The sequence below is a fragment of the Strongylocentrotus purpuratus genome, unplaced genomic scaffold (genome assembly GCF_000002235.5).
Source record: "Strongylocentrotus purpuratus isolate Spur 01 unplaced genomic scaffold, Spur_5.0 spur5_scaffold_13, whole genome shotgun sequence".
NCBI classification, from domain to species: Eukaryota; Metazoa; Echinodermata; class Echinoidea; order Camarodonta; family Strongylocentrotidae; genus Strongylocentrotus; species Strongylocentrotus purpuratus.
In genome coordinates, this window is record NW_022145598.1 from 19,132,734 (window position 1) to 19,155,903 (window position 23,170).

General features: G+C 37.2%; 1 protein-coding gene across 6 annotated transcripts in view; it reads left to right on the forward strand.

Annotated features, from left to right (window-relative positions):
* The window catches only part of LOC591840 (brain acid soluble protein 1), a 29,335-nt gene extending 15,051 nt beyond the window's left edge, over window positions 1-14,284 (forward strand). The window contains exons 5-8 of one of the 6 annotated variants that reach the window (XM_030983091.1): window positions 334-399; window positions 1,792-1,851; window positions 2,493-2,855; window positions 9,968-14,284. In XM_030983091.1, the coding sequence (XP_030838951.1) occupies window positions 334-399; window positions 1,792-1,851; window positions 2,493-2,855; window positions 9,968-10,026 (548 nt within the window). In that variant the 3' untranslated portion in view covers window positions 10,027-14,284. The remainder of the gene's footprint in view (window positions 1-333; window positions 400-1,791; window positions 1,852-2,492; window positions 2,856-9,967) is intronic. The other 5 variants (XM_030983092.1, XM_030983093.1, XM_030983094.1 and 2 more) reach the window with 5 other exon arrangements.
* The last annotated feature ends 8,886 nt before the right edge of the window (window positions 14,285-23,170 follow it).

Sequence of the window (23,170 nt, forward strand, 5' to 3'; positions counted from 1 at the left end):
CTCAAAAAGAATGATAACAAATCTATGCCTTTATTTTGCTTGCATCTCTCAAATAAAATTAAAAAAGCATTATCACTAAAAGCCTAACTTTGTATCAAGCAACCATTGTTTGTTTTAAATACAGCAGATCTAAGCCCACCTTTTCCATTTTATATGACACAAATTATTGTTGGAATGGCACTTGCAGATTAAAAATAATTCTAATCATCATGGGTTCTTTTATAGTGCTCAAATCGGTCAGAATTGACACACCCGGCTCTCTACAATAATAACTGTACTAACCATGTTCATTCTTCATTTTTCTTTTTTCTTTCTGCATCATGCTTTTGCTAGAAGTAACAGGGAATGAGGGTGAAAATCCAGCAACATCAGATTTAAATGAACTTCAGTTAGATGAAGGTAAATCATATTAAAAAATTTTCCCACCCCCCCAGGGGTGGATCTAGGGGGAGGGGGGTTTCGGCAGTTTAACCCCCCCCCCCCCTTTGGCGGGAAGTGGAAGAAAAAAAAAGAAGATGAAAAGAAAAAAAGAAAGAAAAGTAAAACGGCGTGATTTTTGGTAAAATCCTGGGTCAAACCACCCCCTTGGCGAAAAGCTAGATCCGCCCCTGCTTCCCCCTCGATTCCATAAGCAATTAATTTTGTAAGTCTGAACGTTGTATTAACTTAAATGTAGTGTAGCAAAATGCATATTTGAGCATTGTTTTGAATAGAATTTTGATATAGAATCAGGGTCTGCTTTAGTCAGACGCCTCTTAAACTATCTCTATGCAGTGTTGCTTTATACATGATTGTTATCCAGTGTGTATGTGTGCATTTCAGTGTACAGCGATTTTCCAAGTGAGTCTTGTATAACTTTGTCTGAACAAGCTATACATCTGTTAACAAGATGTAAGCCAGAGAAATCAAAAGACTAAACTAGTTGTTGTCTAATACAATTTGAACACAAAGCTATAGATGAAGCTTACGTTTAACGTCGGTCATACATATATTCCTTTCTATTAAGTGATGACAGCTAATCTTAGAATCTTGGCTTCGCTGCTCGCCTACTAATATTTAGATTGTGAATAGGCCTGATAACTTCATTGTAAAGCATATTCCTACGTAAAGCATATATTCCTACAAGCTAGCTATCTTTAAAATCGTAACTAACTCTTTATACAATCTCTGGCTTTTGCTATCTCTCTCTGTCTGTGTTGTGATGGGACTCTGTATATCTCCTCTCTCCCCCTTTCTCCATCTTCCATTCTTGTGCTCTCTCTCTTGCTATTTTCCCCCTGGAGCCTTTCTTCCCCTCACCTCTCCTCTCCCCTCTCTCTCCACTCTCCTTTCTCTCTCTTTCTCTCTCCCTCTCCCTCTCCCACTCTCTCTCTGTATCTCTCTCTCTCTCTCTCAATATTTCCCCTTTCCATTCTTTTGCTCTCTCTTCAACTGTATTTTGCCCTCCCTTTGTCCCTCTCTGCTCTCCTCCCCCTCTCTCCCCTCAATCTCCCCCTCCATTCCCCATCTTCCACCTACTCTCTATCTCTCTCTATCTCTTTTCCCTGTCATCCTCTCTCTCCCCCTCTTACCTCCTTTCCTTCTCGTTCTCCCCTCTCTATCCCCCTTCCCTCCTCCCTCTCTCTTACTATCTCCCCTCCCTTCCCTCTTCCCTCCTTTCCTTCTCTCTCTCCCCTCTCTCCCTCTCTTCCTCTCTCTCCCTTCCCTCCTACCCCTCTCAATATCTCCCCTCCCTCCCTCTCTCCTCCTGTCCTTCTCCCTTCCTCTCATCATGTCTCTCTCTAATCCAAGACTCAGCTGTTGATATGGAAATCCAGGCTGTAGAGATTCAGGCAGAAGCCGAAGACGAAGGTACATCATTATTTAGATAAAGTCACAAAGAAAGAAGCTAATTTCTCCTTCTTCATATCTCTATACCTCGATATATCTTCCTTCCTGTAATATCCAAAGTTAGAGTCCAATTGTTAAGATAACAACTCAAAAAGGTTGAAAGAAATTAAGCAAACCCAATTAAAACTACACATATCCTTTTTACTTTTATTCATATAGCAGTCATATGATTAAAAAGAGCTTCCATTAAAAGAAATTGTACCTGCTTGTTTACCATTCTATAGCAATTGTGCTTAGCTTTCAATTTTTCTTCATCTAATTTTTTGTGTGTGTTTTCACCAATTGAACTTATATTTTCTAAAGCAGATAGAAAGCTTTCTTGTTAAATCATTTATCACTTTCATTAGTTTATGTTTTGACCAATGACTAACTAAAAATTACCTGCTGCTTTATACCCTGTCCCTTTCTCTTTCTTCAGCTTTAAAAGAGTACAAATAGATTGATGAAATATAAATACATATCAGTCTTAATGACATGTATGTGAGTATGTGAGAATGAAATGCATTTTTTTTTACAGAGCAGTAGAATGTTTGGAGGGAAGACTAATATTAATGTCAAACTTTTTATCCTTGTGTTAACCCTGACTTTTGTCAAACCAAAAGCAAACACAGCTTCACCTGTTACGGCATCACCGAAAAACGATGAGCAATCAGCCTTTAATGAACCAAATGTTCCTAGTGATGATAATCCATCATCATCACCTAGCGCCGAAACGGGGGAGCATAAAGTTGAGGTATCGGCGTTAAATAACGACGCCGAAATGACGGACAATGAGGTAAACGTGGCAGACGATGCTCAGGCGCAAAGCGACGAGCAAACGCCGACGATAGAAGACACGCCCGTAACGGATGGAAACAAGGATTCCCCAGCAGAGGGCGCTGGAGAAACAGTATCGGAAGCGGCGTCGCCGGTAGAAGACGCAAGAGGTTCACCGGCAAAAGATGAGGGAGAGACGGCGGGAGAAGGTTAGCTAGCTAGGTGATGCCTACCTTAGGCATGTTGCATGGTGCCCGGCTTTACATCACATCCAGATATTAGCGCATGCATGAGCATTTTGTATCATACCCCTTATGGCTGCATGATTCCTTCCCGGCATATCACAGTAGTTTTTAGTCACGCGGTGAAGTCAACCCATCGTTTTCTACTCAAGGACTTAATTGTCGTCAACATGTTTTCGAGCTTCATTCTTCAGAATCCTATACATTTTTTGTCACATCCTTATATATAAGTATGATACATGAACATTTTGTAGCAGATAAGTTCATGCATGAATGTTTTGTTTAATTATATTACCCCTGATGCATGTTCCACTGTCCCATCCCAACATCTCACAGTAGTTTTCAAGTGTACATCAAAGTGAGGTTATCCCTTTGTTTCCTTTGTGTCTACTCGTGCCTGCCAAGTTCTGAGGATCATTTTCCATCAAATATTACAACATTTGTGTCACTTCCAGATATGATCGCATGCATGAACCTTCTTTATTTATTCCCACTGCATGCACAATTCATTGCAGTATCATAAAGTAGTTTTTGAGAGTATATCTCAGAGTGAGATAATTCTGTCTTGTCCTAAATTTTTGAGCATCTCATTTTTTAGATACTTACATATCGTCGCTGTTTTCACAAAGTGACGGTAGTGAAAAAAAATTGCATTCACTTTGCGTGACGATTTTCCTCACTACCGTCACTTCGTGAAAACAGGGACGATATATGTCACCTTCAGAGATGAATTCATGTAAGCCCATGCATGAGCCTTGTGTTTAGTATTCCCAGTTCATGCACAATTTCTTAAGTATCACATAACAGTTTTCTAGTATATATCCCACATTAAAGGAAACCAGTTGTATCTATCTAAACATTTACATGTCATCAATAGTTTCTCACCATCAATTTAGATACCAATCATTATACTTTTATGACTACCTTTTAGTTACATTATTCCCCATGCCGCATGCGTAACCCCTTTAAAGGGAATAGGTAACATTGCTCAGATGAGAAAAAATGGTGCTAAGGTGATGACTTTTAATAATGCTAGATGTACAATGAAAGATATTCTGAAAGTTTGAGTGAAAACAGACCATTATTAATTATAAAAATTGGGAAAACTGATCTAATAGATTCCAGAATTCTCCCAACTGTGACACTGTGAACTCAATCAAGCAGACATAAAGAGAGGGAGAGAGAGAGAGACAGAGAGAGATGTAGAGGAGAGAGAGGAATAGGGGGAGGAGAGAGATCAAGGCATGAAAGAAAGATTTAAGACAGAAACATATACAGAAAGAGAGAGATCGAGAGACAGAGACAGAGAGAAAGAGGGAGAGAGAGAGAGGGAGGGAGAGAGAGAGAGAGAGAGAGAGTGTGTGAGAGAGGGGAAATAAACTACTACACAGTATTTCTATTAACACTACTGCAATATTTCTCTAACATGTAAGATGAATATTACACAAAAGTACAGGTTTATATGCCTTAATTAATCATTGAAAGAGCTTTGTGCCGGCACAAAAGATGTTAAATATAGAACCAAATGTACATGCTTCCAAGCCTTCCTCATGGAATGCCTAGTCCATTAAAAAAAAAATGATTTCACGGATATCTAATTCTCGTTGTTTATGAGGCGTGTTTTAAGCCACTGCCAAGACCACTCACGCAATGCATCTGGTTACGTGTTTCTTACGCATGATCACGGTGACACATGAAATGTTTCTACATGAGATGTTCCTTGCGTTCTTTGCCTTCAATTGCCGCTCAATTAACTCACGCATGCATAGATAGATAAATATAATTCAAATAAATGGCAAGAACTGAAATTCACTGAAAAAACACTCTCAGATCGTAGACAAACAGTGTATTATGTCTACCATTATATGAGGGAAATAATCACTCTGAAAGGGGTTTATATGCGGTAGCTCGATCTAGTCTTTTTAGGTACAAAAAAATCTGAACGTCAATGAGAATATACTGCATTACTTTTGTTGATCTATGGATATCATTAGATAAATTTTTTTTTCATGATAAGAAGTGTTTTGATGCATAAATTGACATTTTTTTAAAGTATGCCAGGGGGGAGAGAAATATACATAAAGAGAGAGAGAGAGAGAGAAAGAGGGAGAGAGAGAAAGAGAGAGAGAGAGAGAGAGAGAGAGAAGAGGGGAGGGAAAAGAAAAGAGAGAAATGGAGAGGTAAAGGGGGAGATCTACAGAGGAAAAGAAAGGGAGAGAAAAAGAAAGAGGAAGGGAAGAGATGAGAAGTATTTTAATGGCACTAATTAGATACAAATAAATCAGTTAATAATATTTGATTGTAATAGTTTGGTCAAGATAGCCACATCAGTATAAATACTGCTCATGTAGCAGCATTATACGCACAATATGACAACAGGGTTAAGATACAAAAATGAATGAGAACAATTAATTATACATGTATGCCAAATAAAAAGATACAATTTAGATTACTTTTAAAAACTTCAACTGAACTAAGTACCTCTCGTATGACAGCCAAGAGCCTTTACCAACATGCCACAGTGCTTCCACATAGTTTGGCTTAACTTCAGATAACCCATTTTATGACAGGATTTTTTTTCTACCATTCTTTCCAAAAGGTATCCAGGAAATATCCATATAACCAATACGATAACAGTAATTGAATAACAATTCATTATTGTCTTTGTATTCCACAATACACCCTCAGTGCGAATGATTTCATCTTCAATACCATCACGATCTATGCATGAGTGGCTGCTTATATACCATTGATCCCCATGAATATAAAGCCAGGCATGGAAGCCATTCTCTCCTATTGTCGCAGTACAAAAGGAGGAATTGAAAAGTGATCAATGAATAATTGAATTATGGAACGTCAATTGGCCGTCACAAAAGTCGTTTATTTGACGACGGTACATGCACAAGGACTATGCCCTCAGCGCTATCAATGAAAAAGATATTTCAGCTGCAAAAGGTCACATGTTCATTTTTCGTAAAAATTTGTTTAAAGCTCATCTGTACTAGTTTGGCTAGGAGGGATTAGACCACCCAGGAAGGTCACTGACAGGTGGCTATCTCATCAAGTCAGCTCTCAATTAACATAAGAAAAAGAGGATCATGGGGGACCAATGGTCACCGATTAGGCATTGTTTTTTATATAGAGGGAGCAAGTAGCTACAAGTAGTACAGTGGGCCTTTAATTGAATTGGGTTAAAGGGCAATGTTGAACTGTACATATCATTGTGTTCTTTGACAATGATTTGCCCAACTGATTCAAGGATGTATGTTGTTACCGGTAATCATATTGATTTATGATTTTGTTCTTTTCATTTTGCATCAGATATCTATATATAGCCTCATCACCTCTCCGCGCTGCCTTTGGTCTTTCTTTTCATTTTCCATCTTATATATTCTATTGACAAAGAGAAGGAATGAATTTAAACCTACCAGTACACATTTAAACATATATCTTTTTGTCATAGATTAATCATAAATCATTTTTATTCCAATTAATTTCACACTATTTTATTGAATTCTGGTTGGATTATACTTACATTATTTTGTATTTTTAATTTAATCCTTGTGCACATTTTATACAATTTTTTCTTTCTATTTTGTTTTTGTTGCTACTTTGCAGGTTTACACAAAAATTTGTGATTAAAAAATGATCATATGGACATAAGTCCTATTGCAATTGAGCAGTGTTATAATGGATAATTTACTGCTCAATATGGAGAGGGTGGGAGAGGGAGAGGGAGTGGAAGGAGGAGAGAGAGAGAGGGGGAAGGAGGGGAAGGGGGGGGGGGGGGGGGGGAGAGAAAAAAAGAAAAAGGAATGGAGTGTAGGAGGAAGGGAGGGAGGGAGTAAGAGATCAGAAATAATGAGAAATAATAATAATGGTCCAGAAGAAATATGTTCATGTACGTAGGGCCCTGGGATTCTGGGAATATGACGTTTTTTCCTTACCCAAACCGCAACCACTGAATATTCTTTAATCGGTAGGGTATGCAAGTTGTACAGTGTGAAGTTTGTTATAATCTATTAGATGAAAGTACAGAGCTATATCATTTGACTATTAATCTACTTTTTAGAGTTTCCTTTCTTTTAATGAAGCAAAGCAAACCTGAACTTTTGGAAATTGAAGTTGATTTGCTTTAGGTCTACTTTTGGTAGTATTCAATCAGATATTTCATCCACTGAGAGAATGAATATAAGAGAGAACAAAAATATTTCTTTTTCTTTCATGTATTTTGCAATCTTCAGTCCAACTATATTACGTCTCAATTTGATGATGAGAAACACGCATCATACTTCACTTGTTTTTTTCTTTTACACTTTTGCTATTGCTCGTTGTGCCAGCGAACTGACCATGAAAAATGCTTTGAATCTTTTCTTCTAAAAATAGTAAGGCAGCATTTCTCTTCATGCTGCCATTTCCTAAGAGATATAGGAGTAACCATGGCAACATAATGATGATTGTTCCATCAATCATATTTGTATAGAAATGTGTTAAATCTTAGAGATTTCATACTCCTTATCTGCCAGCACAGACTCAGTATTGGACTCAGTATCGGTGATCCATTTCCTATTCTATCTCTTATAACTATTTTTCTTTCTATGTTTTTGATATGCGGTATGCATTTATTGTTGATTGAGAAGGCTTTTAACCAGCAAATTACACAGAAAGAGACTGTCACTAGAAGTATGTTCTCCCATGGATTTACTAATGTGTTACCGTGTTAGTGGTGGTTATTTTACCTGATTGCTAAGAAAGCATAAATGCTTGTTAGTAAGCAACCAGTGGACAGACAGCTTTAGATCGTCTCTGAGGGACCTGGTAATGAGGATTATGATCCCTTACCAGAGGGCAGTGGTGCATCGACTTGGTTTTGAACCAAGGAAATGCAAACTATGATTATTAAAAATTGCTTTATTTGAAAGATTTATGAGCAATGTTTTCCTACAGCATCAGTTATTGGCATATATTGTCAGTTATGAAAATATTTCATTTTGTCTGTATAGAGCCATTATGAAGTTAACTCTGTTAAAAATATTATGAGTTTAACGCCATTGTGGTACCAAACAGAAAATTTAGGATATGTAGCACAGTTCTTCATTCATTCCATTTCTAAAAAATGTACAAATCATTATACATGTACATGACAATCATACATACTTATATATTTACATTCGTAAAAATAACAATTATGTTAGAATATCAGCCAATATATTACAATGAATATACATGTACGTTGATTATTTATTGAACCCCTATAGATGGTAAAATCAGCTATCGTTGTCTGAAGTATCACCACACAGGGCAAAAAGGAATGAATGTGTGGATGAATGAGTGAGTGAGTGAGTGAGTGAGTGGGTGGGTGGGTGGGTGGGTGAGTGTGTGGGTGAGTGGGTGGGTGAGTGAGTGAGTGAGTGGGTGGGTGAGTGAGTGGGTGGGTGGGTGAGTGGGTGGGTGGGTGGGTGAGTGGGTGAGTGAGTGGGTGGGTGAGTGGGTGGGTGAGTGGGTGAGTGAGTGGGTGGGTGAGTGAGTGGGTGTGTTAGTGAGTGGGTGAGTGAGTGAGTGGATGAATGAATGAGTGGGTGAGTGAGTGAGTGGGTGGGTGAGTGAGTGAGTGGGTGGGTGAGTGCGTGAGTGGATGAGTGAGTGAGTGGATGAATGAATGAGTGGGTGAGTGAGTGAGTGGGTGGGTGAGTGAGTGAGTGGGTGGGTGAGTGCGTGAGTGGATGAGTGAGTGAGTGGATGAATGAATGAGTGGGTGAGTGAGTGGGTGGGTGGGTGAGTGGATGGGTGAGGGAGTGAGTGAGTGAGTGTGTGTGTGGATAAGTGAGTGAATGAGTAAGTGTGTGGATAAGTGAGTGAGTGAATGAATGAATGAATGAATGAATGAATTCATTAAATTATTGAGAGAAAAGTAAGTGTGCACATGTTGCCTCAATTCTATTTAAAGAATGTGAGCCAATCCTGCTTAGAGACAATGATCTTTACTACTAATAATTACCCCTTTTCATCCATTTGTTTTATATTTCCAATTCATATGCATGATTTCATATGTTTTCAATTACAGATTTGGGGTTAATATTCATCTAGCATGTCATTGTAATATTTTATCCTAATCTTATGCTTTCCAACACTGCTAATTTGACCTTTTTACCCCCCAAAAATCTAATCTAATATTAGTAATTGTTTTATTCACAATCAATGTATATGTTATGTCAGTTCTTCTTATTGTATCTCGATGTAGTTTCCCCGTTTCACAATACTGTAGTTTTATCATTCTATATATATGTGTTGTAAATGGTTATTGTTATGTTATTCCCACATCAAATGATTGAAATGTATAGTTTGGAAATGTTATGCCTTTATCCATCAAACCTTTTTCCTTCTTCTGAAGACAGTTCTTTTTCATGATGTTGTGTATACCTTTTTCCCTGCTGTTTTTCAAAAGCCCTGAAAAAGGTTTTCAGCATTTAATACTATAGACAAGCTGATAATGTACACATATTGTATTTACCTTAAATGTGTAATCTGTATGTTTGGATCTACTCATTTAAATAGTTCTTATGAGAAACATTTAAAGGAAAGTTTTAAAAAATTGCAGGGACGCCGATCTGGTTCAGCAATTATCATAGATCATAACTTATAAAGTCATTTATGGTGTGAAGACATATTACCATGCCAAAATTACAAATATAATTTTTCAAAATCTGTTTTTTAAAGGTTTGCAAGTTCAATATTCCATGTCAAATTTTAACATGAGATTAATTGACACATGCATTATTCATTTTACTGAGGTTATATTTCCCAAGAACTGTAACATTGATTAAAACAGTAGACCTGAAGACCTGAAAGCAGCTAGTCATAATGTCTTACTTTTTTGTTCTTCCCATCTCTCTCTCTCTCTCTCTCTCTCTCTCATGTCTCTCTCTCTCCCTCTCTCCCTCTCTAATTATCTCCCTCTCTCTCATTATCTCCCTCTCTCTTTCTCTCGCTCTCATATCTCTGTCTCTCTCCCTCTCACCCCCCCTCTCTCTCTCTCTCTCTCTCTCCCCCTCTCTCTCTCTTATTTTCTGCACAATCAGGCGAACAAGCCAAGGCTGATGGCGATGAACAAGCTACAGGCGAACAAGCAGCAGAATAAAGACGCACCCCTTAACCACCATTAACAAACAAGACCGCACTTCATCTCGTTGCCATGGATACACACAGTGGATGACACTGAGACGACATCAAGGAAAATGTTATTTTAGAATGTTCATTTCATGTGATGGATGAGAGGAAGGGGGGGGGGAGTTAGTAATACTCGTAAGAAACACTGACAAGTCAGCTAGCACATCATCCTGTTGCCATGGCTACGCACAGTGGATGACGTAGCTTCAAGAAAAATTTCTCTTCATGTCGGGGGGGGGGGGGAACGTGGGGAGAAGATACTAGTTTTTGAAAAAGTCTTGGAAGAGTAAACTCAAATAAAACTGATTATCGTTATAACTGAGACATCTTAGTAGACTGACGGCCCACGAGATCGATACTCCGGTCACATCGTTGAGACCGAAGCCAGACCGACTACAAACTGACCAAAACATTACATTACCCCCAAGGCTAAAAAATCAGTTGGTTTGGAAGTGGTTCGACAGTGTGACTGAGGTTTGACAATGCCAGTCTAGAGGGTGGTCAGTCTTGTTGGACATTGGTCTTGTCGGCTATTGGTTTCATGGACTGTAGAAAAACACAACGTCAAATTAATAAACACCAGTTTTGGATAATGCTGCCTTTATAGGAAAGACAGTTTACAGTCAATAAATTGAGATATATTTCAGAGGACAATTAGGCAGCTGATTTCAAAGAAGTGATTATGATTCTAGGGAAATGGGATTTCATTCGGTTATCAATTACAGTGGAACCTGCCTATAAAGACCGGAATACAAGAAAGAGGGTCTTTGTAGGCAGGTAGTCTTCGTATACGGTTTCTATTCGGTAGTGCAGGTTTCAACAAGAAATAAGTATCAAGGGAAACAAAGTTTGTGGTCTTTATCGACATGTGGTATTTCTAAACAGGTGGTTGCTTATAAACAGGTTTTACTGTGTGTCTGTGGGAGTTTGAAATCGCTTTAGACAACTCTACGTCTCTCCTGCCAACTCTTCTTTTGTTTAAAAGAAACATCTTTGTGGTGATTTAAAGATATTTTAATGAATGCTTAGTGTGTAAGAAATTTATGTATGTAACATATTGTGTGAGTTTAGGGTCTCTGAATTCCGTCCATATTTTGAAAGATGTGTGATTACTGTAGCTCTAAGGGTTTTAAAAAAGTGTTTGGGTTAAAATCGCTTTAGTCTAGAGATTTCAGGTTTTAACCTTCCTAAAAGATGTGTGTCATAAATAATATTCATCTAAAAGCTCATGCTTATACCCAACCCGTTGACTAGTGAATTCTGTGATTCCCTTCATTTTAGTCAGGACCACCTAGTTCCTGTAGCCTATGGGTTAAAATGTATAATTCCAAAGGAAATTGACTTCAAATCAGAACTTCTGAAGAAGGAGTGTGAAAACAATTTGTGAAATTTGAACTCATCAAGTTGTAACATTTTAAAATTGTTTTACAAACTTTATATGATTATGATGTTTCGGTAGGGTGGGTATACTTGTATGGTAAAATATAAACCTTCATGTATTCAAACTAGTACATGTGTTGTAAATTATATGTTGAAACGTGTGTATGCCTGTCTCAAACAGGTATATATTGAGAGTTTCATGATATTGTATGTTTTGTATATTGTGTATATAAGGCTTATATTGTATATAGTATAATTTATACTAACAAAAAAATACTCATGGTCATTCCATTAATTAGCAATTATGGCGAGGGAAAAAAGTCTTAAAGACCTGGTCAGATCGAGTTCCTTGATAACGATTGAAGAGGTCGCACCCCACAAATTTATGCACCAAAAAAAAAAAGTTTCATTCAAATACTACGAACATCACCTCCATCCCTTTTGCTGTTGTCGCCTCAAAGCAGTGACATTTTGTGTAATTGTCGCGGCTGTTCCCTAAAAGAAATGTTGGCCGAGCGATCCCAAGAAGACGACAAAAACAATTGAGGGAGACTCAGCGTAAATTGATGAGGTCTGACCTACAACAGTGATTTCCAATTCGTTTTTGACTTGCCAACAGGGAAGTGTTTTGGGACCGTTATTGTTCTGATTATCGTTAGAGTTATCAGTGAGGTCTCACTAGGTCTTTATAGTCTTGTGTGAAAAAATGTGGACTTTAGTGTTGATGCATATCATCTGTTGAAAGCCAGAAGGGTATTACCTGTCTAAAAGTGTACGAGGGAATGTCCATCTGGCTCCTAATAGACAATATTAAGTTTATGCACAAGTTATGTCTTGGATAATTAATTTTAGAGTTTGATGCCAAAGGCATGTTTTAATAAATTCTAGGAAGTGCATGGTTGATACTTTTACAATCATGGAATAAGGATTGATTAAGCAGGAGCAATATCAATGAAACTTTATAGGCCTAGCAACATTTTTTTTCTTTCTAAATCATGATGAAAAGTGTTTTTATTTTCCACATGGTTGCAATGTATGAACTTTCAGTATTCACAGAAACCTTAATCCATTCCATAAAACTTGATCAAAGTCACCCTTTTGCCAAAATGCTGTTCTCGCAGCCGATCAAATGTAATCTTGACAGCAATTTCTCTTCATCATTGTAAAAAAAATTCATAAAATGGGCCCAAAATTTGGTTGATAAAACCTCCCAACTCAATTTTGTTTTCTTTTTTGAAGAGAAAACAATCTTTCATGATTAGATTATTAGAGCATTGACTACCATCTTTAAGCAGATCCATTGTGGCATTCATTTTGCAAACATGCATTTTATGGGTTTATCAGAATATCAAATCAGTCCTTTACTCCAAAATATACATGAGGAAGAAAAATAATCGCCAGAAACTGAGTTACATGATTATATCGCACCACAGGCAATATTTACAACCAAAACATTTTGGGGGGTCTTTGAGTTTGAGAGTGGTGGTTATTTGTCTTACATTTGCAGAAGTTAAATCACATGGAAAACAAATTCAACCCAAGTGACATAAATATGTGACTTTTATCAACAAGTGTTTTTGTATTTAGGTGGTTGCAGCAATTAGTACTGTATTAGACTATTTTAAGGGCTTTAAACTTCACTCGAACAATGACAGATTGAAATAATCATTAATTCTCTGTCAATGATTTTAATTTGGTTGATCTCAATTTTGCCATTTTAACACAACTCTACATTCATAAAACATCTATACAGTGATATCACCTAGAGTATAAACTCCTCAACTAGAAAAGGTTGCTTGGAAATTCATAATACATATCCTTTATCCCCTTCAAAAAAGCTAGGAATTATGTGTATGTGATATTTGAACTGTGAAATCAACTCGGAAAGCAGAGCCTGTATTTTTATATGCACATTCCATTGATTTTTACTGTTTTAGTAAGATGTACATAATTTCTTAAGTAATACCGGTATTCTTATTTAGTTTTTTTTTTCTGTGCAAAAGTACATCATGATCAAAAGGAAGGAAGTATGTAAATATAGAGTGTAGTGTGCCTTAATCATCTCAATGCATTAATTATTAATGCTACATTGCATCCAGCGCCTCAAAGCTAGATATCTGACGCACGTAGGAACAAATAGAATTTGTAATGATGACAAAATCAGGCATAGATGGGCAACAATTTGAATGATGCAAGACGAGGGGCTATATTTCAGGGGAAGGTTTCTTAAGAGTAGAGAGTGAACGCCAGTTGTGTATGATATGTTTATCCGTCCAGGCTTTTAATTTTATAATGATCCCAGGGAAATATATGGTTTGTTAACATGTTTTAGCCTCATTCTTATTAAAGGTGAACCCCCTCAAAAATTGCTGCAGCAAACTATAAAAGAAATGATATGGACACTAGTGAATCGTAATTATTAAATGTTAATTTTATTTCAGACAATATTGCCCTTAAACATTGGATATTGGTAAAGTTTATAGATGATTTGTATATATGTTGATTGATTGGCTCAGCCCATAATATAAAATGGAGTTGGATAGGAGGACGGAACTTTCTGGATAATTCAGAAGAAAAATGGTATTAATGATCCTATGCACTTGTAAATATATCTGTTTTCAGTTGTTTCATTAAATCATGACTTCTTATACGTGTATGCAACAGAAACATGCATCTTGTTAATTTTTCTTTCTATTCACCTAATTTTTGCAATTTCTGTGTATATATTACTCTTAGTGGCATGCTGATTAGCTATCGTTACATGTACCTTGTCGTTTTGAGGAGCACGTACTTGCATTTATACAGAGACCGGATAATAACATTCTTGGAATAAATGGTTTAATCAATGACTTCTTGCTTCTTTTGACTTGTTTGTACATGTACAGCAATCTACACTTTGGTACAAATATTTAAACTAATAAAATATTTATATATACATTTTTTTAAATATACAAATAAACAAAATAAAAACATATTTACAAGGTGATGATAGTATGAGAAAGAGGGAGAGAGACAGAAAGAGAGAAAGAGAGACGCAAAGAGGAGAAAGAGAGAGGGAGACGCAGAGAGCGAGAGAGAGAGAGAGAGAGAGAGAGAGGAAAAAAAAGAGGAAGAGAGAGACTGAGCCTGTTTGAAGAGAGAGGTTTGGATTGGGGTTATGAGAAGAGAGGGGTTTGACGGAAGAACAAGGAAGTGCGGTTCTTTCATTTTTAGGGCTGCTTTCAAACCTAATTTTTGTCGATGGCACTTCCGAAAATGAAAGGGGGTTACCGGTCTTCATTACAATGACATTTTTTTTTGAATTCGGGATGGGGGCCTCGAGCTGTCCTAAGGATCCGGGATCCGCGATTCTAAAAACAACAACACCTATGTTTCAGAAAGATTTCGTTGAGAGAAGTTCAGATTTTGCCTATGCTTACTCTAAGCACGTCATGCTCCCCCCTCTCTCTCTCTCTCTCTCTCTCTCTCTCTCTCTCTCTCTCTCTCTCTCTCTCTCTCTCTCTCTCTCTATCTCTCTCTCTCCCTCGCTGTATCTATGTCGTGTCTGTCTCTATCCCTGTCCCTCATTTTCTCTCACTCCGTATCGGAAAAATTACTCCTGAACAATTACCCTGAAAATTACCCCCCGGAAAATTACCCCCAAAGACAATAACCCCCCGGAAAATTAGCCCCAGTGGACAATACCCCCCACCCTGAGGACAACTACCCTCCGGAAAATTACCCCCCCCCCCCGGAAAATTACTCCTCACCCCTAAAAATTACCCCCTATTGGACAATTACCGCCACCCTCCCGAAAATCCCCCTTCCCCCTGTTCATTAAAGGGGAAGTCTACTCTGAAAATTAGTTGGTTTTGACAAGAGCAGAATTTATTTAATTGTCGCGGGAGGGGGAGGGGGTAATTATTATGGGGGGGGGGGGGGGTTCAGGTGGTTAACTGTCTTTGCGGGTAATTTTTCCGCTGTTAATTGGCCGGGGTAATAGAACCCTCTCCCTCATTCTCTTTTCCTGTCTATTATGTCTGTCTGTCTCTGTCTCCCTCTCCCTCTCTGCATCGTAATAGCTGTCTACCTGTCTCTATGGCCCGAATTCACAAAGGAGGTTTGTCGATCGACAAACCTTTTGTTATTTACAAACCAGATTTGTAAAAAAACGCGTCAAAACGCGTCATATGACGTACATAAACCTCGGTTTGTCGACAAACCTCCTTTGTGAATTCGGGCCTATATGTCTTGTCTGTCTCTCTTTTACGTGTTTCTTGCACTCTTTCTCCCGCCGCCCTCTCTCTTTCTCATGCACTCCCTCTCTCTTTTTCTCTTTCCACTCTCCCTGAGCGAATGAATGCTTCAGTCGATTGCCCTATACATAATGGATAAAATGAAAATATAAAAATTAATTAAGGACGAACAGTTCCGATCCACCCTTTCATCCTTGCTCCGTTTTTTTGCGATCAATCCTACATTCTGCAAGCAGGTCGCCTTGATATTCTCTCAGTAAGACAGGATGGGGAGGGGGGGGGGGGGGAGGGGAAGGGGGTAAGGTTGACACTCTCCCCTGAAAATTCTATACCGGACACTTTCAATTTATACTTTTATGGACTCTTGGCAAATCTATTTCAATTTGTTTTCTTCTTCTATTTAAATAATGCCTTTCGGCAATTTTTGATATCTGAGGAACTTTTTGGTCTGCAGCCCCCCCCCCCCCCTCCCCTCCATTCAAAATAGCCTGGTAATACCCCCGGATTCTTAACAAGGAGAATAATGACGTCAATTAACTGGAAGTTTTACTGGAGAGCTATAGTAGTTTATATCAACCCTATTCACTGTTTGTTTGATTTTGTCGTAACTGGTCATTTCTCGCCCGTGCATGGAGATGGAAGGATATCTATTTTGATATTGGTATATACAAGGAGACTTTGCCATAGCTGAGAATACGTTGCCATGCCAACTCTGAATATGATAAAAGTTAATCTTCCGACTTGCGTCATCGGTAGGATAACTATAGGTGACTAACTCTGATGTTGTTTTCATCTTTTTTGTTTACTCGGACTGACCAGAGTATGTTTAAGACCATGCCGTTAACGATTGTAGCAAAATTGAAATTACAGGCTTCAATTGCTTTCTTCATGCTCTAAATGCTTCTCTGCACAGTCGCCTACTTGCCGCATGTGTAGTTTTGTACAAAAAATATATAGGCACCAATTATTGATAGAAGGATTGCTTTGTGCACCTAAATGCCTTGCAAAATCACAATTTCTAGTCTTGATAAGCTATACTAGTAAATGACAACCATATTAACATTGGTATAGATGAATCTGGAATTAGAAACAATTACAAATTAAAAATCGTTTGAAGCCAGAAGGGCGTTATAACTCTGTGCACAATGATACGAGTCAGTAATCTTGATGCCTTTTTAAAAATATCTATCCCATGATAAATACAATGTGGCGCATGGAGATTATTTGTGTGGTGAATGAAGGGTTAATGTTATCATAACCATCATCAGCAATATCACCATCATCTTCATCATCACCATCATCATCACCATCATCATCACCATCATCATCATCATCATCATCATCATCATCACCATCATCACCATTATCACCATTATCTTCATCATCATCATCATCATCATCATCATCATCATCATCATCATCATCATCATCATCATCAACATCATCCTCATCATCTTCGTTATTATTACTAACAGAACCACATGCTTACAAGGCAATTGGGGAGGAGGGAATCGTAGATTGCATCCCCTGACGATTCCAAAAAAAAATATGATACAACCATGGTGAACCGTCATCTCATAATTGCATGGTGCAGCGACGCGTGCGAATATCTTCATAGTCATCTTTATATTCATCTTCATCTTCATATTGGGCAGCGAGGCGCTCAAATTAAGTAGTGTCTCATATAATATCTCATTTTCATCTGGTACATTTTGATGACGTGAAAACATAGTTTACCATATTGAATTGTCCGTTTTACGATTGCAATCGTCAGCCCCTGCCCCCCCCCCCCCCAGTGGCTCATCAACATCACCACCACCACCATCACCACCACTAAACCCTTCATCGTCATTTGTAAGGTCTCCGTTATCAGTATAGTCCTGGTCGTCCACAATATAACCAGCATTGTTGTATAATTACCATCATCATTGTCATCTTCATCACTATCATCATCATCGTCATCATCATCGTCATAACCATTATGATGATCACCATCCTCGCCTTCATCATCTTCTATGCTGTCTAAAACTAAAACCATCACGTCATGCTGCTCTTTCAATACAATTCTCTTCTTGTAAATATTGACATTTTTTCGCTAATGAAATTAAGAGCTAATTGAAGTGCTTATAATTGATCAATTAGAAATTGCGCAAATATCAGCTTGGTGAACTTTGTTCATTCTTTTACCCCGTTTCCTACGGTAGCGTCTTCAACATAACCCATTTGCAAAACTTATCACATTTTTTTGGTCGATGAAAGTCCATCCGTAACAAGTAAACATTAACTTTTCTTTTTTTAATGATCTTGTACCTTTTTGGCTTTAAATAACATTCCCCCCCCCCCTACACCAGTCAACACGATTTATTTTTGAATGAAGATACATGTAATAGTTGGATGTAGGGAGTGAATGAAAAAGTGAACGAGAACCTCTACTTTAGAGATTTAGTTTTAGATATAGTTAGAGTAATTAGTTGCCTGGGCCCTTACATGAAAAAGTAATCCTGATTATTTTGTCTGATGCTGAAATAAAAGAACATTAAAAAAAAGAAGGAAAAGACAAGAAAGAGAGAACATTAAACACATTGAACAATTTGGTTTCCACAGTAACATATTTATTCAAATTTCATTCAGATTTCTACACAAAATAAACAAATATTGTGTTTTTCTATATCTTTTATATTCACAGTTTCTAATTCATCGCTAACATTTCTATAACCAATTGAGAGCACAATGTATTCTCGATGAAAGAAATAGAAAAGTGGTAACAACTTATCTGTTATTTCTCTCTTTTTTCTTGATTTGGCAGATTATTATGATGTGTGGTTGACAAACAACTTCACCAAAGCCGGACAAAAAAAGGATACAAAACTAAGACATTTAGTTAAACAATACATCCCCTTACAAATCGTCATAAAATCAAGTTATATAATTTTGAATGATGAAAAGTAACTAGCTATCTAGAAAATATATTTACAGATAAATAAGTATAATTCTTGTCACTATTAATTTAAAACGATACAATCAATTAAAGACATACTACAAGAATAATTCCCTCATTTTATGAGGTTTCTGAGTAAACAACATCAAATGTACAGTAGGCTTGCGGGTGCACCATGTGAAAGAGAGAGAGGGTTGAGGAGTCATGGTGCACCCGCAAGCCTACTGTATATCTACATCACCATGCAAGCCGACACTTACAAGCAGCATCTAACATGAAATGTATTTTCATACACACCAAATTTCTGATGTGCTTCTGAAAATCAGGCAGGCTTCGTGTGAGACAGGGAATTTTTAAATATTTTTTATAAATCGAACATTAATTGTTCTTTTATCTTGGTTAGAAATATCAACTGTTGCAAAAAAACAATTTTAAGCTCAAGTTCAAATTGTTGAAACTGGTTTATTCAACCGTTCTTGGATGAAAGATAATCCAATATATTTGATAATCATGTACTATTTATCTTGTTATAGTTACCTGGGGTTACAATTTATTTTTAATAATTTTAGTATACATGCCACATGGAATAATCTTTTCTATCTCACACTCCTATCATATTGAAGACAGGTCCTGTGAACATAGCAAAACAGCAAAGTTTGATGAAGAATTAAGATTCTATCTTCAAAGTGGGTTTTCCTTTCTGCTGTTAGAAACTTTTCAACAATTCTCTTCATTAAATATGATATTCTTAATATTTCCCTCATTGTATCTCTTGTGTGTAGTCATAATACTAAACAGTATACATTTCAAAATAAAATAACGTAATGGGACACAAACGCATAATATGCTAATAAGGATACAATGAAGCATTAAGGTCACAGGTTGCTTATTTGGTCTTAGCAACAAACATACCATAAAGGAATACATCAGGAAAACAGTCTCTTCCAAACTTCATCACAATCATGACATCAAAAATTCTTACAAGTGCACTGATCTTAAGGTCTAAAAATAATACACTTCAATATTTCAACGTTTGCTTATGTACAATGGGGTGGAATTTTCAACATGTGAAAGACAATTTGTACACCAGCTATTAATTAGTACATATATAATGATTTTAATTCCATATAATCCTTTGTATAATCTTCCTCTGTGGTTCTAGAAAGTAAAACTAAGCAAATCTGACTAAATTATATGCATTGCGCTGTTCTGCTGAATGGGGACTTGCAATATCGTGGGAAGCAAAAAGTTGTTACATTAAAATTCAAGTTTGTGTGTGCTTATTTGTTACAAAACTACTCAAATTGTTTTGCTACAATCGATTATTCACTCCTTCATTAGTGGATAAAGAAAGATATTGCTGTCATGTTTAAATACTAGTTTAATAATAATAATAACAATAGTGTAAACAAAACGTCTAGGGACGTTCATGGTGCTAGCTCAGCAATAGTTCTCTTTAATACAAGTAAAATAAATGTTTATTTGCAAATAAAGATTTAATAACATGTATAGAGGAGTCAAAACCTGAGAAGCGAGTTACCAGAAATTTGTTGTATGGCATAACGGTACACACGTGCTAACTCCATTCAGTCAACTACATGGTTTGCAAATTAAATAATCCTTTTATCAGTTATAACAACTTAAGATATTTACTCTAAAGTACACATATTCTAAAAGTGCAAAGCATAAATAAAAAGTAAAAAGTGAGAGAAAAGAAAGAAGTCTCTAAACAGGCGATATTGTTCCAGGCAGCTTGATATATGTCTATAAAATAACAAATCATGAATGAAAAAATGAACTAAAATAATAAGGAGTTAAATACATTCATGTACTTTTTAATTTCCATGAAATTCATGGGTGTATGTGGAATGCAACATTTGAATAATTACAATTTAGTACACAATAGGTAGTTAGTTATCTATATGTGGGTTTCTTTGTCAAACGGCTCACTCAAAAAGAACAACGATAAGTCCTGCATGTTTTCTAACATGACTTTACCTATCCTCTCAAAATGCAGTCTTCCATCACCATAGAAGTGCATGCTCTGGCAAAACATCATGGACACTTCCATTTTGCAAGCAGGGGTGTTTAAGCATGGTAAAATGATGCAGTCACATGACATATATAAAACAAAAAATGGTTTCATTTATTTTTGATGACATGCACACTGCAATTCTGATTGTTTCTTTGTTTGAGTCCATTGAAGAACAAAACAATTATTGAACAATACTGAGAGTTGTTATCATGAAGAAACACAGAAAGAAAATGGGAGGGGAAGGAAGAAAAACAGAGAAACAGAGGAAAGAGAAAGATTTGATGGATTGAAGGGCGAAAGAATACAATAATGTTTCTCAATACTGTTATTTTTTGTCTTACATCGGAAGCTATAATGATTGAGACGTAAACAGACTTCATTTGGGCAACTCTTTACTGAATCTTTTTACTATTTTCATCATTCACCCAATTCGGTCAACTCTTCGAAATCATTAAAAAAAGGAAAACTTGTCTCATATTATCTTATAAAATTTTGTTTTTCATACAATAAATTTAACAAAACATAACACTTGAAACATCTCAACACTATCATCTTAATACTAACATTAAAACAGGGGGCCATTTAAAGCCCCTCTTTTGTTTGAAGTCTTCAAAAATCACCCCTGAAACAAAATGGTACAGTCACACATGCACATGTCTGCTCCATGAAATTAGGGAGATTCCATTCTACAAGATGGGTGTGAGCAGCTTCATGTAACAAAACTAAAATCTACTACCACACCGAAGCAATCCAGTAAAACATTCATGATATAAATCTCTATGATTGCATGCTTCCCTGTTGCCAATTATCAAAATACTCTCTTCACAACACATTTATTACATGTAGTCCTAGGATATATGTATTCACGCTGGGTTCAAGTATTGCATCAGTGTAACTCCTACTAATAATGCTCCAGTCTCCAGTCTCTGGGCTGCATTGGTTCAGTGGTTAGTGTGGTGGTCTTAAAATCAGGAGATCCTGGGTTCAAACCACATATTTCTTCTTGTTTTAAACAAAAAATATGAAACTTTCCCCTCACGTTAAGATTTTGAATCACACTACACAACTTCCAGTTCAAAAGTGCACATAAACTATCACTATGCAGTAAGGATTCTGTACCTGGGTTCTTTTCATATTTTTTTTTTTAGGAGGCGATGATGATAATGACAGCTAGGACAAGGGGGAGGGGGATGGGGAGGAGGAGGAGGAGGAGGGGGGGGGGGGGGATACGAGGCTACCATCACAAGGAAAGTAACTGGACTGGTTTTGGAACTCACAGGATCACTTCACTACCTAAACCTTCAGCGTGTGACCATATAACAAGGAGCACGACGTACATGACCTATCACTACGCGGATTACCAACGTATCCATATTTTATTCAAAATTTTCCTTGCAACAGACAGTCTATTCTGTCCATGTACAGTCAGACCTGTCTATAGCCACCGCCAAAAGGAAACGCAAAAAGTGGTCTTCGTAGACATGTTCCTTTAATACAGGTTTCAATGAGACACCATTTTCAAGGGAAAACAAAAAATGTGGTCTTTGTAGACAGGTGGTCACTAAAGCAGGTTTGACTGTACATATAACTTGAATGTACACCTATCAAAATTGAGGTACAGATATAACATATAGGTAGGGAGTTGCTCCGGATACTGTCTGTTCAGAGTCAAAAGGGCATTCATCAACAGAGTTAACGCCCTTCTGGCTCCAAACAGATGATATAATGATTGCAGTCACTATATCAACTTCCATGATTCTGTAACGGGAGTAGATTTTTTTATCAGTGGATAACAGCTTCTTACATCTTGAAATTCGTTTTCCATTATGAATCAAAATGGTGGGAGCAGTCAAATTGGGAATCTTGTTGGACTTGGATTGCTTGTTAGCAACAGCCCATCAGACTGACAGCCCACAAGATCGATGATGTCAGTCCCATGGAACTTCTGAAGGGTTATCTGAGGGTTCACATGAGTGACGGCCCACTTAGCCGGCAGTCCATCATCACAGACTGAAGTTTGTCCTCGCCAATATGCAATTTCAACTGATCTTTAAATAAATGAGAGAAAAAACTTTGCTAATACAGCCCATTTAATACCTATCACAGTTCTTCTTCACCCTGTTCTAAAGAAAATTTATATTGAATGAAGGATATAGTGTTAGCTGCCTGCAAGAAGGTCACAACTGCCTTTGATAATACATAGCACTTGTGACCTTGCGGGTAGCCGATGCTAAAGAGAAGGTTGAGTTCTGGGAAGAAGTGAAAAATAATTTGTGAGCATTACTCATTCTTATTATGCAAGTGTGGAAGAACATCAGTTAAGACATGTTCCCTGAAAAGCATGGCTCTTCAAATGCCTTCATATTCTAAATATGGCATGTAACAGCATACAGGTCAGGACAGATTTTCATGCCAAATGTTTGTGTAGTCCCATATACATATTTCTGTGTACAGTGCTTGTAACTTTACCAAGACTGGGCCAAATTTCTAATTATTCTGACGATTCCAGAACCTTGCAGTACACACC